This window comes from Pristiophorus japonicus, chromosome 4, assembly GCF_044704955.1.
Source record: "Pristiophorus japonicus isolate sPriJap1 chromosome 4, sPriJap1.hap1, whole genome shotgun sequence".
Classification (NCBI taxonomy): Eukaryota; Metazoa; Chordata; class Chondrichthyes; family Pristiophoridae; genus Pristiophorus; species Pristiophorus japonicus.
The window spans coordinates 276,897,231-276,912,209 of record NC_091980.1 but is presented as its reverse complement, the minus strand read 5'-3'; the positions used below and the strand labels follow the sequence as shown (position 1 = coordinate 276,912,209).

Below are 14,979 nucleotides of genomic sequence, written 5' to 3'. Positions count from 1 at the left end.
TGTGAAGTGATGCATTTTGGTAGGAAGAATGAGGAGAGGCAATATGAACTAAATTGTGTCATTTTAAAGGGAGTGCAGGAACAGAGAGACCTGGGGGTGTACATACACAAATCTTCGAAGGGGGCAGGACAAGTTGAGAAGGCTGTTAAAAGAACATATGAGATCCTTGGCTTTATTAATACAGGAATAAAGTACAAAAGCAAGGAAGTTAGCTAAACCTTTATAAAACATGGTTAGGCATCAGCTGGAGTATTGTGTTCAATTCTGGGCACCACACTTTAGAAAACATGATGAGGCCTTGGAGAGGGTGCAAAGAGGTTTACTCGAATGGTACCAGGGATAAGGGACTTCAGTTATGCGAAGCGACTGGAGAAGCTGGGTTTGTTCTCCTTGGAGCAAACAATTTTAAAAGATTTGATAGAGGTATAGTAAATGAGAAGAAACTATTACCAGTGGCACAAGTTTGGTAACCAGAGGACACAGATTTGTGATTGGACAAAGAACCAGAGGTGACGTGAGGTGACAGAGAGTTGCTGTGATCTGGAATGCATTGCCTGAAAGGGTAGTGGAAGCAGATTCAATAGAAAAATTCAAAGGGGAATTGGATAAATACTCATAGGAAAAAAAAATACAGGGCTATAGGGAAAGTGTAGGGTAGTGAGATTAATTGGATAGCTCTACCAAAGAGCCAGCACAGGCATAATAGGCTAAATGGCCTCCTTCTGTGCTGTATCATTTGATGATTGTATGAAACATTTTTGCTTTAACTAGAACAGGCAGAAGAGCATTGATGTGTTGCATAAGTGATCAATGATGCGCTTCAGTATCATTATGGGCTTTCTGCTGAGTGTCTACAAACAAATAAAAACACACACAATTTTTCATGAAAATGTACCACTTTAATTATATATTTTCATAAAGACACAAGTGCATATATAGAATCAATAAACACTTTGCATACATACATGGTTAGAATTTTTTTATCTTATATTACCTCTTGTCTGATGGTTTCCTTTGGTAAAGCATTGATTACAGTCAGGAGGGTCTCCAACCATGCATTGCTGACCACTAGCCAAAAAAAGAAACATCATAAACTGTGACAAACTAAGTTACAAAGTTAGCTCTGCTGTTTAATACTACAAACTAATATAAGAGCCACTCTTGGCACATGCATAAAAAGTATTGACTTTTTACATCCTGAAACTAAATAAACTGACAGTAAGGAAACAAGAGAATCATATTTATGGTGATTTTTGAAACAACTGCACTAATCTGGCAGAGTCCTTTTATTACTTGGCTCAATATTTTAGCCTAATAAAGGTTAATATGCAGGATACAGCACTTATTATTATTACCAGGAAAAAGTCGTGATAAGCTTAAGAATGTAGCTTTGGAGCAATTGTCTTAAATACGATTAGTAAATGCATTTCTGCAAACTACAATGACAGATTGTTTTTGGAAAGCCTGATTCTTACACCCTTGTAGAAATGAATATTTTGAAACAGTTGTTGGGAAAGGAAAAGGTGTTTCAGATACAAGTACATAAGGAGGTAGGGTAGTAGGGAGGGAAAAACAGATAGTTGCAAAAATGTTGTATTAAGTTTTAAACCTGTGATGCAACAGTTTTAACTTCAGAGATATTATCCAAAAATAATGAAAGAAAAATCATATCTAGGCTTGGATAATTGTTTTCATAGTTTAGTTTAGTTTACATGTGGCTAGCTAATGTGAATTGGCCTAAAGAAAATAAGAAAACACACAATGAGGAAAAAGCCACTTGGTATACCAGCCAGCTCTTTACACAGATGTTCAATCTACTCTGCCGTGGATTCTATCCACTTATCTAATCGCCTGAGGGAATATTCACCAATAATATTTCCGATTCCCATAGTCAAGTCCAACTTTAGAATATATGTCCATTCACCATCTGTTATGCCTTGATGGCCTCTATAGACAAAGTCACTCTGACCCCCACAAACACTAGCCATTGTGGAGTATTTGTTTACCTCAATTTCTAACTATATCTAGAAATCACTGATCTTTCCCATCAGATATTAAGCAAAAATTATTTGAATTATTATAACTTTCAACTCAGATTTTAACTGGATAAACCTTTGTCTATCCACCTTCCTCTCCTCCTTTAAGACTGTCCACAAAACCCACATCTTTGACCAAGTTTTTAGTCATCTTCCTAATATCTACTTCTTTGGCTTAGCATCCATTTTTCCCTGATTGCACTACTGAAGTGCCTTGGGACTTTCTCTGCACAATATAAATGCAAGCTGTTGTTGAATGAATGTATATATATATATTTGTCTAAATCCACAACTGAATGTTACATCAAACCATAGTGCTGCATTAGATATTAATGTTTCAAACATCAACACAAAAAAAAATCATAAATTCCAGTTCACAAACATTTGCTATTCTACTAATGTGCTTTATCACAATTTTTCTGGAACTAGTCATTTGCAAAGATATAGCAGAACTGATTTTTAGTCAGCATTTTTAGAATAAAAGCCATATAATTGAACTTAAGTTATACTATAAATGTGCAATGCTGAAGAATATAACTCAGCATTTTTTCTTAATAATTAAACTGCAATGAACTGACCTGTGTCTCTGTGATCCAGGTTCACCAATATGATTGGGAGAAAGGAGTGGATATAAGCTGCAATGGAAACTAACTCTTCTTGTAAGATGGTAAGAAATGAAACTGCAGCAGCTAACTGCATCTCCAACCCCGCAACATGCAGTACCTCCTACAATAAAGAAGTCTTCATGAGAACCGATTGTTTATTAGCTTGCTGGAAAATAGCTTGCTTTTCACATTATTTTCCAGAGAGTATCAATACATATTAAAATAAGTAGCATAGCATGATGTCTTGTCATTTTATTCAAACTCAAGGGAACAGTATTACTTTGGTGTTGGTGGTTATATATAATATATTTTTGAACACTATTTTTGAACTCTATAACATTTTACAGCACATATTTCCTTTCTAATAAAACTTAGTTTAATGTCAAAAATAACTACTGCAACTATCCAACATCATTTTTAAATGCACGTATGATGTAATCTACACATTTTACATTTAATAAAAGCATTGTTAGACATTAAAGAAGATATTTGAAAATGCAACCATTGTAGAATGACCTAGTTAAGTCATGTGCATGATTATTCTAGGAGTTCGATCAAGCTACTACTGTAACTGCAGGTGGAACACCACAGAAGTGATGTCTCACCTGTAGGAAAACTGAAACTTTTCCTTCTTAGTTGCACAAAGTAGCATTCATTTTAGGATCCTACTTAAGTACATTAAATTCCTGGTAAGCAAATTAAAATTCAAGTATGATAATGAATATTAAAAATAAGAAAACTATTTGGAGTACCATGAATACAGCATCAGTAATAGATAAATAATTTCTCATAACTGTATTTTTATTCTTTTGTCTATATTTTTGAAAGTTTGCAAATGTTGGATTTTTATCTGTCGTCCTTTTAACAGACTATACTTTGAATGCTGTTTTGAAGTACTAACCCAGCATTACAAAGTATACATTTTGCAGGTGATAACAGTACATGCTATATGGGCATTGGACTTTTACAAAGTGCATTAAAACCTTTTTATAATTATGGGTGAATTAAAAGATCTAAATTTATATTATTTGTTTATTTATGATGCTTCAAGCACCAGAAGTTGCATATAACCCACCTAATTTCAAAAGAGTAATTGTGTATTAATTTATTTCAATGTGAGGATATAGTTGATAGGAATTCAGTCTGTACTGTGCATGAGAGCTTATGTGCCCATAATTATACTACAGAAGATAGAAAATTATGAAATATCATGCCACATTTATTTCTTTAAAAGTAATGTTCTTGTAGTCGGATATATATTTTAAAAGGATAAATTTGCAGAGCAATGGGGAAAGAGCAGGGGAGTGGGACTAATTGGTTAGCTCTTTCAAAGAGCTGGTACAGGCCCAGTAGGCTGAATGGTCTCCTTCTGTGCTGCTGTATGATTTTAGTCATGATGCAGTTCCTAATGCCAGATACAGTACACAACCAAATAGAAACCGACTGCTTATCAAAGTTACTGCTCACCCACAAAGGTAATTAGTGTCAATCAAGTTTATAATATGACATTTTTAATGAATGGGTTTGTTAGCAGTACAATATTGTGGATTCTAAAACAAATCAGTTATAACTTAACTGAGCCACAACTGATCAAAGTTATTGAGAACTACTAGAAAATGCATGACCTCGCCTTCATAAAAGGGAAGCCTCCACCACAGCTCTGTATGAGCTGGCTTGAAGGGTTCCCATGGCTGACAAATATTCTGGTACACACATCCAAGAGAAATCCCTTAGTATCTTTTAGCACTGTTCACTTTCTAACTGGAAGCAACTGATGTTTCAGCAGAAAATCTAACAAGTGCTTGGGCAGATAGTCACTGGCACTAGCAGGTACCAAGCACTATTTATCATGAATATCAACAAATACCAAAGACATCTTGTTTTTTTTTTTGGTTGGTACTGACAAGTACTGAGGGATACTCCATTAGTCCCAACTAGTAAGCAAAGGATCAAAAGCTCAAGAATAAGTGTCACCAAATGGCTTCAATAAGCACAAATGATGCACAAGATTTATTACTAGTCAGCGCCAAGCATACTCTATCACTATTATAAGTTAGTGCTGTCTGAGGCTTTATTCCAACACGACTGCAGCTTAATGGCTATGGTGAGATTTGAATTGCCAATTGCATTAAGGTTCCACATCTGCAACAGTCACTGAGCGCCCTAATATTATAGTACAGGTACATCTCAATGGGTATTATTGAAACCGGAAAACCCTCTCTTTTAAAAGTGAAGATGATATTAAAAAAAAGTTCTTATTTTGAAACACAGGAGAGAGGAGAGAGGAACAATTATAATTTAGGATCATAAGTCAGCCTTCCTGATTAAAAGTACCAATGAGCTAAACAGTAAGGGAAGGGAATGGAATTGCATGGATTTTTGAGATGCCAACATATAGGGTGCCAATTGGTGCTTTGGCGGTTAACTATCTAAAAAATATCTACAGGCATAATAGGCGCTGCATAGAATTCGGTGACCTCCCAATGATTTTAATATACAATATAGATGAGTAATGTTTTCTGAAATTGTTTAGTGGTGGGGGTCAGACAGGCAAAGTTCCTACCAGCACATTAGTTGATTTCACATGGCCTTGCAAGATACATTATACTGGGTACTGGGCCATTTTCATGACATATTATTTTCAATTATCCAATAATTGACACCTTACGGATCAGTAACAACTTACTCTAATTTTTGGCACAACTCTTCGAATTGTCTCTGAAGTATTCTGTCGCATCAGGTTTGGTAGATTAACAACAACACTGGTTCGCTGCACATCTTGGCCAGAACTGCAAACAAAACAATTGCATTTACTTCTACAAACTGAACATCAGGCAGATAACGCAAACACTGGTTTTGTGTGCGTGTTTACGCACACCCGTGTGTATGTGAGAGAGAAAAAAAGTTAGTTCAAACAAAAACAGACATCTTGTAGCATTGCACACTCTTGATTTCTATAGGTATAAAAAGGAAAGGAGTGGCTAAAGTAAATGTTGGTCCCTTAGAGGACGAGACCGGGGAATTAGTAATGGGGAACATGGAGATAGCAGAACCTCTGAACAAATATTTTGTATCAGTCTTTACGGTAGAGGACACAAGCAATATCCCAACAGTGGATAGTCATGGGCTATAGGAGGGGAGGAATGTAACACAATCACAATCACAAAGGTGGTGGTACTCAGTAAGATAATGGGACTAAAGGTGGATAAATCCCCTGGACCTGATGGCTTGCATCCTAGGGTCTTAAGAGAAGTAACGGCAGGGATAGTGGATGCATTGGTTGTAATTTACCAACATTCCTTGGATTCTGGGGAGGTCCCAGCAGATTGGAAAACTGCAAATGTAACACCCCTATTTAAAAAAGAAACCAGACAAAAAGCAGGAAGCTATAGAGCAGTTAGCCTAACATCTGTGGTTGGGAAAATGTTGGAGTCTATTATTAAAGAAGCAGTAGCAGGACATTTGGAAAAACATAATTCAGTCAGGCAGAGTCAGCATGGATTTATGAAAAGGAAGTCATGTTTGACAAATTTGCTGGAATTCTTTGAGGATGCAACAAACAGGATGGATAAAGGGGAACCAGTGGATGTGGTGTATTTAGACTTCCAAAAGGCATTTGACAAGGTGCCACATAAATGGTTACTGCACAAGATAAAAGTTCACGGGGTTGGGGGTAATATATTAGCATGGATAGAGGATTGGCTAACGAACAGAAAACAGAGAGTCGGGATAAATGGTTAATTCTCGGGTTTGCAATCAGTAACTAGTGGGGTGCTGCAAGGATCAGTGCTGGGACCCCAACTATTTAAAATCTATATTAATGACTTGGAAGAAGGGACCGAGTGTAACGTAGCCAAGTTTGCTGATGATACAAAGATGGGAGGAAAAGCAATGTGTGAGGACACAAAAAATCTACAAAAGGACATAGACAGGCTAATGAGTGGGAAAAAATTTGGCAGATGGAGTATAATGTTGAAAATTGTGAGTTCATGCACTTTGGCAGAAAAAACTCAAAGAGCAAGTTAATGGCCCTGAAATTCCAATGCCCCAGATTCATCCGAAGTTTCTTCGGACCCGGGAAGGCATCGAAAATGCTGGTATTCAGCATGCAATGCACATGTGCTGAAAACCGGCTTTTCCGATCTGTCAAGTTTCTGGCTTGACAGATCCAACACATATCGGGAGCTAGGACACTTGCAGGGCAACATTTCCGATATTTACGAATATCTTGCCCAGCAAATATCCTTTCAAATCTTGCGCGGAAAATGCAGGAGTATAGCCTACTTTTACAGGCGCAAGTGTTTAAAAATACACAAAAACATTTTAAAATAATGTTATAAAGTTATTGTTAAAAACCCTCCCCACTACGGTAAGTTTATTTTAAGGCTTAATTTTAAAAAAACTTTTTAAAAGTCGGGAAAATCTTTTTTTTTATAATATCTTTAATTTAAATGAATGTTAAATATGTAGTTTATTTTCTATTTTTTTTTTATTGTGTTTTGGGTGTTTGTGGTGGGGGGGAGGTGAGAGGTCTCATTCATAGTAATAGGCGTTCCGGACTTACGGAACTCCTATTACTATGAATGAGAATCTATACTACACCTGATTGGCTGCTGTCACCAGATCCCGGCCTGCGCACGTCCCCATGTACACGCGCTGCGATGCGCAGTCACGAGAGGCCTCAGGCTTGGAAATTCCAATGGGCACAGCAGCAACAGGTAAGTGCACATCTTTTTTCTCTTTTTCTAACCTTTGCCCGCGGGAAGAGCTCTACCGGAATTTCAGGGCCATTATTTAAATGGAGAAAAATTGCAAAGTTCTGCAGTACAGCGGGACCTGGGGGTACTTGTACATGAAACATAAAAGGTTAGTGTGCAGGTAAAGCAAGTGATCAGGAAGGCCAATGGAATCTTGGCCTTTATTACAAAGGGGATGGAGTATAAAAGCAAAGAAGTCTTGCTACAGTTATACAGAGTATTGGTGAGGCCACACCTGGAATACTGCGTACAGTTTTGGTTTCCATATTTAAGAAAGGATATACTTGCTTTGGAGGCAGTTCAGAGAAGGTTCACTACGTTGATTCCAGAGATGAGGGGGTTGACTTATGAGGAATGGTTGAGCAGGTTGGACCTCTACTCATTGGAATTCAGAAGAATGAAAGCTGATCTTATTGAAACGTATAAGATTATGAGGGAACTTGACAAGGTGGATGCCGAGAGGATGTTTCCACTGATGGGGGAGACTAGAACTAGAGGGTATAACCTTAGAATAAGGGGCGCTCATTTAAAACTGAGATGAGGAGGAATTTCTTCTCTTAGAGGGTTGTAAATCTGTGGAATTCACTCCCTCAGAGTGCTGTGGAAGCTGGGACATTGAATAGATTTAAGACAGAGATAGACAGTTTCTTAACTGATAAGAGAATAAGGGGTTATGGGGAGCGGGCAGGGAAGAGGACCCAAGTCCATGATCGTATTGAATGGTGGAGTAGGCTTGAGGGGCCGTATGGCCTACTCATGCTCCTATTTCTTATGTTTTTATGTTCTTATGATTGATGAATAAATCAAATAGTAGGTAGTAGTTCAGTTTAACTTTGTACAAGTACCGTACTTCAACGTGCATTTCTAAAACTATGAAGTAATTTGTCAGTACATTTTGTCATTGTGTATGAACTAGAGATGTGATTTTAATGCGACTGTTACACATTCAATCGCCTAAAAGATGTTAATTCACGTTTATATTTAATTAACGGCTAAAGTAAAATGCAGGTATCCTTAAATTGAGAAGGATCAGAGTAAATTGCCACTTGATGTTCTTGATTGAAACTCCACTAGTGAAATAAAGAGCAATTGTCACTGAACTACAAAACAATAATCTACTGAAGGGGATCATAAGCCACTAAAACAAAGTACTCTGGCATTAGATTAGTTTTGTACAATTTGCGGCCAGAGGCTTCCAGTGGGCTGATGCTTCCAACCAGCAAAAAATCTACAAACTTACCTGATGGTCCGGGGGCTGCTGGGCCTCTACGCATAAGCCTGTGTAGAGGCCCACATATCCCAGGAGCGTATTAGGTTCGCAAGCTACCCTGGGATCACGTGGGCCAGCCCAACCAATGAAAGAAGGGGATCCTCATAAGCATGAATAGGAATACACCCAAAAATACCTGTACACTTCAAATAAATTTTAAAAACACTACATATTTAAAATGGCATATAATTAAATATTTAAAATGTTAAAAGTTTGAAAAATAAATTTACATATTTTAAAGGGGCTATAAAGAAACTTACCTTATTTCACAGGTTTTTAAATGTGTAAATTAAAGCAAAGAAATATTTTTCTGTTCTTTAAAAGTCTTACGCTGGTAAAAGCAGGCCGTACCAGGCGTAAAAATTTCACAGGCATTTGCTGGGCATATGTCCACCCACGGAGACCCTTTTCCCGGGATTGCGTGCGATCTGTCAAGAAGATTCTTGACAGATCGCAAGTTCCGGGTTTTAGTGCATGCGCTCCGAATGCCTAAATCCGGAACTTGCACGGCCCGATGGGTGCATGTGCACCTCATACGCACCTGTAGAGGCCGCAAATTACAATAACAACTTGTAATTATATAGCGCCTTTAACGTAGTGAAACATCCCAAGGTGCTTCACAGGAATATTATGCAATAAAAATTTAACACCGAGCTGCACAAGTAGAAATTAGCGCAGGTGAAGAGGTATATTTTACTGAGCATCTTGAAGGAGGAAAGAGAGGTAGAGAGACGGAGAGCTTTAGGCAGGGAGTTCCAGAGCTTGGGGCCGAGGCAACAGAAGGCACGCCCACCAATGGTTGAGCGATTATAATCAGAGATGCTCAGGAGGGCATAATTCGAGGAGCACAGATATCTCGGGGGATTGTGGGGCTAGAGGAAATTACAGAGATAAGGAGGGGCGAGGCCATGGAGGGATTTGAAAATAAGGATGAGAATTTTGAAATCGAGGCATTGTTTAACCGGAAGCCAATGTAGGTCAGCAAGCACAGGGGTGATGGGTGAACGGGACTTGGTGCGAGTTAGGACAAGGGCAGCCGAGTTTTGGATCACTTCTAGTTTACGTAGGATCGAATGTGGGAGGCCAGCCAGGAGTGCGTCAGAATAGTCAAGCCTAGGGGTAACAAAGGCATGGATGAGATCTTCAGCAACGGATGAGCTGAGGCAAGGGCAGAGACGAGCGATGTTATGGAGGTGAAAATAGGTGGTCTTAGTTATGCTGCGGGTATGTGCTCGAAAGCTCATTTCAGGGTCAAATATGACACCAAGGTTGAGAAAAGTCTGATTAGGCGCTATTAAAAGCAGCTATTTGGATGTTGCAAATGTCTTCATTGAAGTCGTGCTGTATGTCATTAAACCTGCCAGGATCTACTTAAAAATTATTTGTTTTAAAGAGATTTCTACATCTAAAACAAAGGCCCTGAATTTGCAGTCGGAGGCGTACCTCTGGATTATGCCTCCGACCCGAAAAAAAATCCGAAAATATCTGTGACTCCGGAGCTTCAGAGTCTTCGGTTCCTGGGTCTCCAGGCATTCGCCTGTGCAAAGGCCCACGGATCCCAGGGACACAGACGGTTCGAAAACGTCTCTGAGATCACATGGGTCAGGCCAACCAATTAGAAAGGGGGATTCCTCATAAGCTTATGGGCATTCCATTTACGAACGGAATTCCCATAAGCTTATGAGAAATCCCCAAATAAAACACAATTCTAATAAAAATACATTTTCCATGTTCAAAATTCATTAAAAGTTCCTTTGATTAAGCATTTAAAATAAAAAGGTAAACATTTTATTCCGGCCCAAAAATATGAACTAATTTTAAATGTTTATTTATGTTTTAATAATTTTTAAAATGTAAATTTAACATTTATTTTAACCCTTACGCTGGTAAAAGCAGGCCTTATGCAACTACAACTCCTAAACATCTGAATGAAACTGGGAATACATGTGCTGGTGGCTGTATTCACTATTGAACCGCTTAAAAGAAAAACTACCTGTTAAGCAACACATCATTGAGCTACTGACAGCTTTAATAATGCATAATCTCATTAATTGTGTTGACACTTCAATGAGTTTCAGCACCCAATCCTTGGTATTAATTGTTTTATACACTATTTTCTCCTGTGGCAACCAGAGTTAGTCAGTGATTAAAATGAAATATTCTGAACATAGGCTTAATTTTCTAGACTACAATCTGAACATCTGAGTTTCTGCTTGTTGGTCTCAGAATACAGAATTTATATTCCTGTCGAAATGACATACTTTCCAACATTTGCCTAGTCAAACTTTTAGTGAGTAAGTTGAGCCAGTAGCCAACTGCTGGAGGGATAGGCAAGATAAAAGGGTCCCAGCAATTCATATGAGCTTTAAATGCAGGAAAAGAAAAAAAACATAGAATTCTGCTTTCTCGATGCACATATGATACTACGTTATGCCAGACATCAGGATTATCATTAAGTCCATACACTCGGATGGACAACTCAAACAAAGGAGGGTGGTTTGAGTAAGGCAGAAAACCAGAATTTCACAAAAGACCATCAGATCATAATAAGGCAAAACTGCTGGTTTCAAAGTGTTTCTGAGCTCCCGTAGTCGAGTCCCCAGGATCAATTTATTTCAATGCCATAGTTGTGGTTTCAATCTACTTAAGAAATGCAGCAATTATACACTCACACATAGTTGGAATCACCTTGTATTTCCCTTCCTGCACTGCATAAAAGCAGCCGTGATAGACTGATACAAGGAAAGCAATAAACAAATAAAATAGGCTTCCACCATCAGAGCTTCACCCACCTCAGTTATAACCCCTATGGCACCATGGAATGGTGACTGGCTTCCTAGCCAATACTTGTGTGTCTCCTTCTGAAGTACAATTCTATCGGCAGCCTTCCAGTATTTCATCTAAGTGGCCATTCTTCATATGCGAGCCGGAATAGTTGTCAGACTATGTGTGGTAGCTGAGCCTGATACTGTCCCCAAACAATGTTCATACATGTTCATACATTTCCAGCAGGGATCACCGGATAAAAATCATTAACACAAACTTTGGCCGATTTTAATCCTCCTAGTCCAGGGACACCAAGGCTACTTGCAGCATTTCATTATTGCCACAGCAACACAGACAAAGAACTCTCGGATTTGTATGGCTCAGTACCACACTAACTGGACATTCACCCACTGAACTGTCAAAGGAATTCAAAGATAACCTGCTGTGGTATTTCTACAAAGGAATTCAAAAGCGGTTGCTCAGAGTTAAGTGTTAAAATGATTTTATACTAGTCCAGAATTTTCTGGGAACAAACAACAACAACGTCATATACAGACATCAGGTTTCCCTTCCCGCTAGAACTTTCTCGTGATTGACAGGGAGCATCCCAGCAACATGTTCAGTATAAAGTGGGGATCAAGACTTCAGAACAGCCAGACAACTGATATAGTCATGGGACCACGGGATATCATGCTATAAACTGGGTAAATTGTTGAGTGCACCAAAAAAAAATAAAATGACTGGTCACTGCTGTGTACTTCTGAGCAAACCTAAAGTCTGCATCAACATAAATGTGACATCTGCAACTGTATGGAAATTGTCCTCAAAGGGGAGTCCTTAGCAGTAAAAGCTATATTAGGATATTGATTGAACTTTTGTGGACAATATACTTTGGACCTCAATGTGTACTTTCAAATTCCTCTTAAATTGGTCCTGAACGAAGAATATGATGCATACGGTCTTGTGAAATTTCCTACATTGAGCAACATTGGGTGAATTAAAGCCATTACCTTCAGCTCCTGCAACAAACTTCATACCCTCGCCACTGAATTCATCCTCTTCCCTGTAATCATAGAATCATAGAATCGTAGAACGATTTACAACACAGAAGGCGGCCATTTGGTCCATCGTGTCCATGCCGGTTGAAAAAGAGTACCCAGCCTAATCCCACTTTCCAGCACTGAGTCCGTAGCCCTGTAGGTCACGGCTCATTAAGTGCACATCCAAGTACTTTCTAAATGTGATGAGGTTTTCTACCTCTACCACCCTTTCAGGCAGTAAGTTCCAGACCCCCACCACTCTCTGGGTGTAAAATAATTTACTCATCGCCCCGAAAATCCTTCTTCCAACTACTTAAAATCGATGCCGCCTGATTATTGACCCCACTGCTATGGGAAATAGGTCCTTCCGATCCACTCTATCTCGGCCGCTCATAATTTTATACACCCCAATTAAATCTCCTCTCAGTCTCCTCTGTTCCAAAAAAGACCAACCCCAGTCTATCCAACCTTTCCTCATAGCTAAAATTTTCCAGTCCTGGCAACATCCTCGTAAATCTCCTCTATGCCCTCTCCAGTGCAATCACATCTTTCCTCTAATGTGGTGACGCAGTACTCAAGCTGTGGACTAACTAGTGTTGTAGACATAAGAACATAAGAAGTAGGAGCAGGAGAGGCCATAAGGCCCCTCGAGCTGCTCCGCCAGTCAATAAGATCATGGCTGATCTGATCATGGACACAGCTCCACTTCCCAACCTGCTCCCCATAACCCCTTATCCCCTTATCATTTAAGAAACTGTCTATTTCTGTCTTAAATTTATTTAATGTCCAAGCTTCCATAGTTCTCTGAGGCAGCGAATTCCACAGATTCACAACCATCAGAGAAGAAATTTATTCTCAACGCAGTTCTAAATGGGCGGCCCCTTATTCTAAGATCATGCCCTCTAGTTCTAGTTTCCCCCACCAGTGGAAACATCCTCTCTGCATCCAACTTATCAAGCCCCCTCATAGTCTTATACGTTTCTATAAAATCACCTCTCATTCTTCTGAATTCCAATAAGTAGAGGCCCAACCTGCTCAACCTTTCCACATAAGTCAACCCACTCAGCCCCAGGATCAACCGAGTGAACCTTCAATGAACTGCCTCCACTGCAAGTATATCCTTTCGGAAATATGGAAACCAAAACTGCACGCAGTATTCCAGGTGTGGCCTCACCAATACCCTGTACAGCAGTAACAAGACTTCCCCGCTTTTATACTCCATCCCCTAGCTTTGAAGGCCAACATACCATTTGCCTTCTTCGCCGCCTGCTGTACCTACATGCCAACTTTCAATGACTGATGAACCATGACACCCAGGTCTCGTTGCACCTCCCCTTTTCCTAATCTGCCATCATCCAGATAATATTCTTCCTTCGTGTTTTTGCCCCCAAAGTGGATAACCTCACATTTATCCACATTATGCTGCATCTTGCCCATTCACCTAACCTGTCCAAGTCACGCTGCAGCCTCTAAGCGTCCTCCTCACAGCTCACACCACCACCCAGCTTAGAGTCATCTGCAAACTTGGAGATATTACACTCAATTCCTTCATCTAAATCATTAATGTATATTGTAAAGAGCTGGGGTCCCAGCACTGAGCCCTGCGGCACCCCACTAGTCACTGCCTGCCATTCTGAAAAGAACCCGTTTATCCCGACTCTTTGCTTCCTGTCTGCCAACCAATTCTCTATCCACATCAGTACATTACCTCCAATACATGTGTTTTAATTTTGCACACCAATCTCATGTGGGACTTTGTCAAAAGCCTTTTGAAAGTCCAAATACACCACATCCACTGGTTCTCCTTTGTCCACTCTACTAGTTACATCCTCAAAAAATTCTAGATGATTTGTCAAGCATGATTTCCCTTTCATAAATCTATGCTGACTTGGACCGATCCCGTCACTGCTTTCCAAATGCGCTGTTATTTCATCTTTAATAACTGATTCCAAAATTTTCCCCACTACTGATGTCAGGCTAACCGGTCTATAATTACCCGTTTTCCCTCTCCCTCCTTTCTTAAAAAATGGTGTTACATTAGCTACTCTCCAGTCCATAGGAACCGATCCAGAGTCGATAGACTGTTGGAAAATGATCACCAATGCATCCACTATTTCTAGGGCTACTTCCTTAAGTCCTCTGGGATGCAGACTATCAGGCTCCGGGGATTTATCGACCTTCAATTTATCAATTTCCCTAACACAATTTCCCGCCTAATAAGGATTTCCTTCAGTTCCTCCTTCTCACTAGACCCTCGGTTCCCTAGTATTTCCGGAAGGTTATTTGTGTCTTCCTTCGTGAAGTCAGAACCAAAGTATTTGTTTAACTGGTCCGTCATTTCTTTGTTCCCCATTATAAATTCACCTGAATCTGACTGCAAGGGATCTACGTTTATTTTCACTTATCTTCCTCTCATACTCTATTTTCCCCCTCCTAATTAGACCCTTTGTCCTCCTCTGCTGTATCACAAAATTCTCCCAGTCCTCAGGTTTCTGCTTTTTAAAT

At 39.4% G+C, this 14,979-nt stretch overlaps 1 protein-coding gene across 5 annotated transcripts in view; it reads right to left on the bottom strand.

Moving 5' to 3' along the window:
- Positions 1-14,979, bottom strand: part of ppp4r4 (protein phosphatase 4, regulatory subunit 4) — a 220,291-nt gene that overhangs the window by 94,029 nt on the left and 111,283 nt on the right. For all 5 annotated transcript variants that reach the window (XM_070879527.1, XM_070879522.1, XM_070879523.1 and 2 more), the window contains 3 exons: positions 5,328-5,430; positions 2,615-2,762; positions 995-1,068 (listed from right to left, as the gene is read on the bottom strand). In XM_070879527.1, the coding sequence (XP_070735628.1) occupies positions 995-1,068; positions 2,615-2,762; positions 5,328-5,378 (273 nt within the window). In that variant the 5' untranslated portion in view covers positions 5,379-5,430. The remainder of the gene's footprint in view (positions 1-994; positions 1,069-2,614; positions 2,763-5,327; positions 5,431-14,979) is intronic.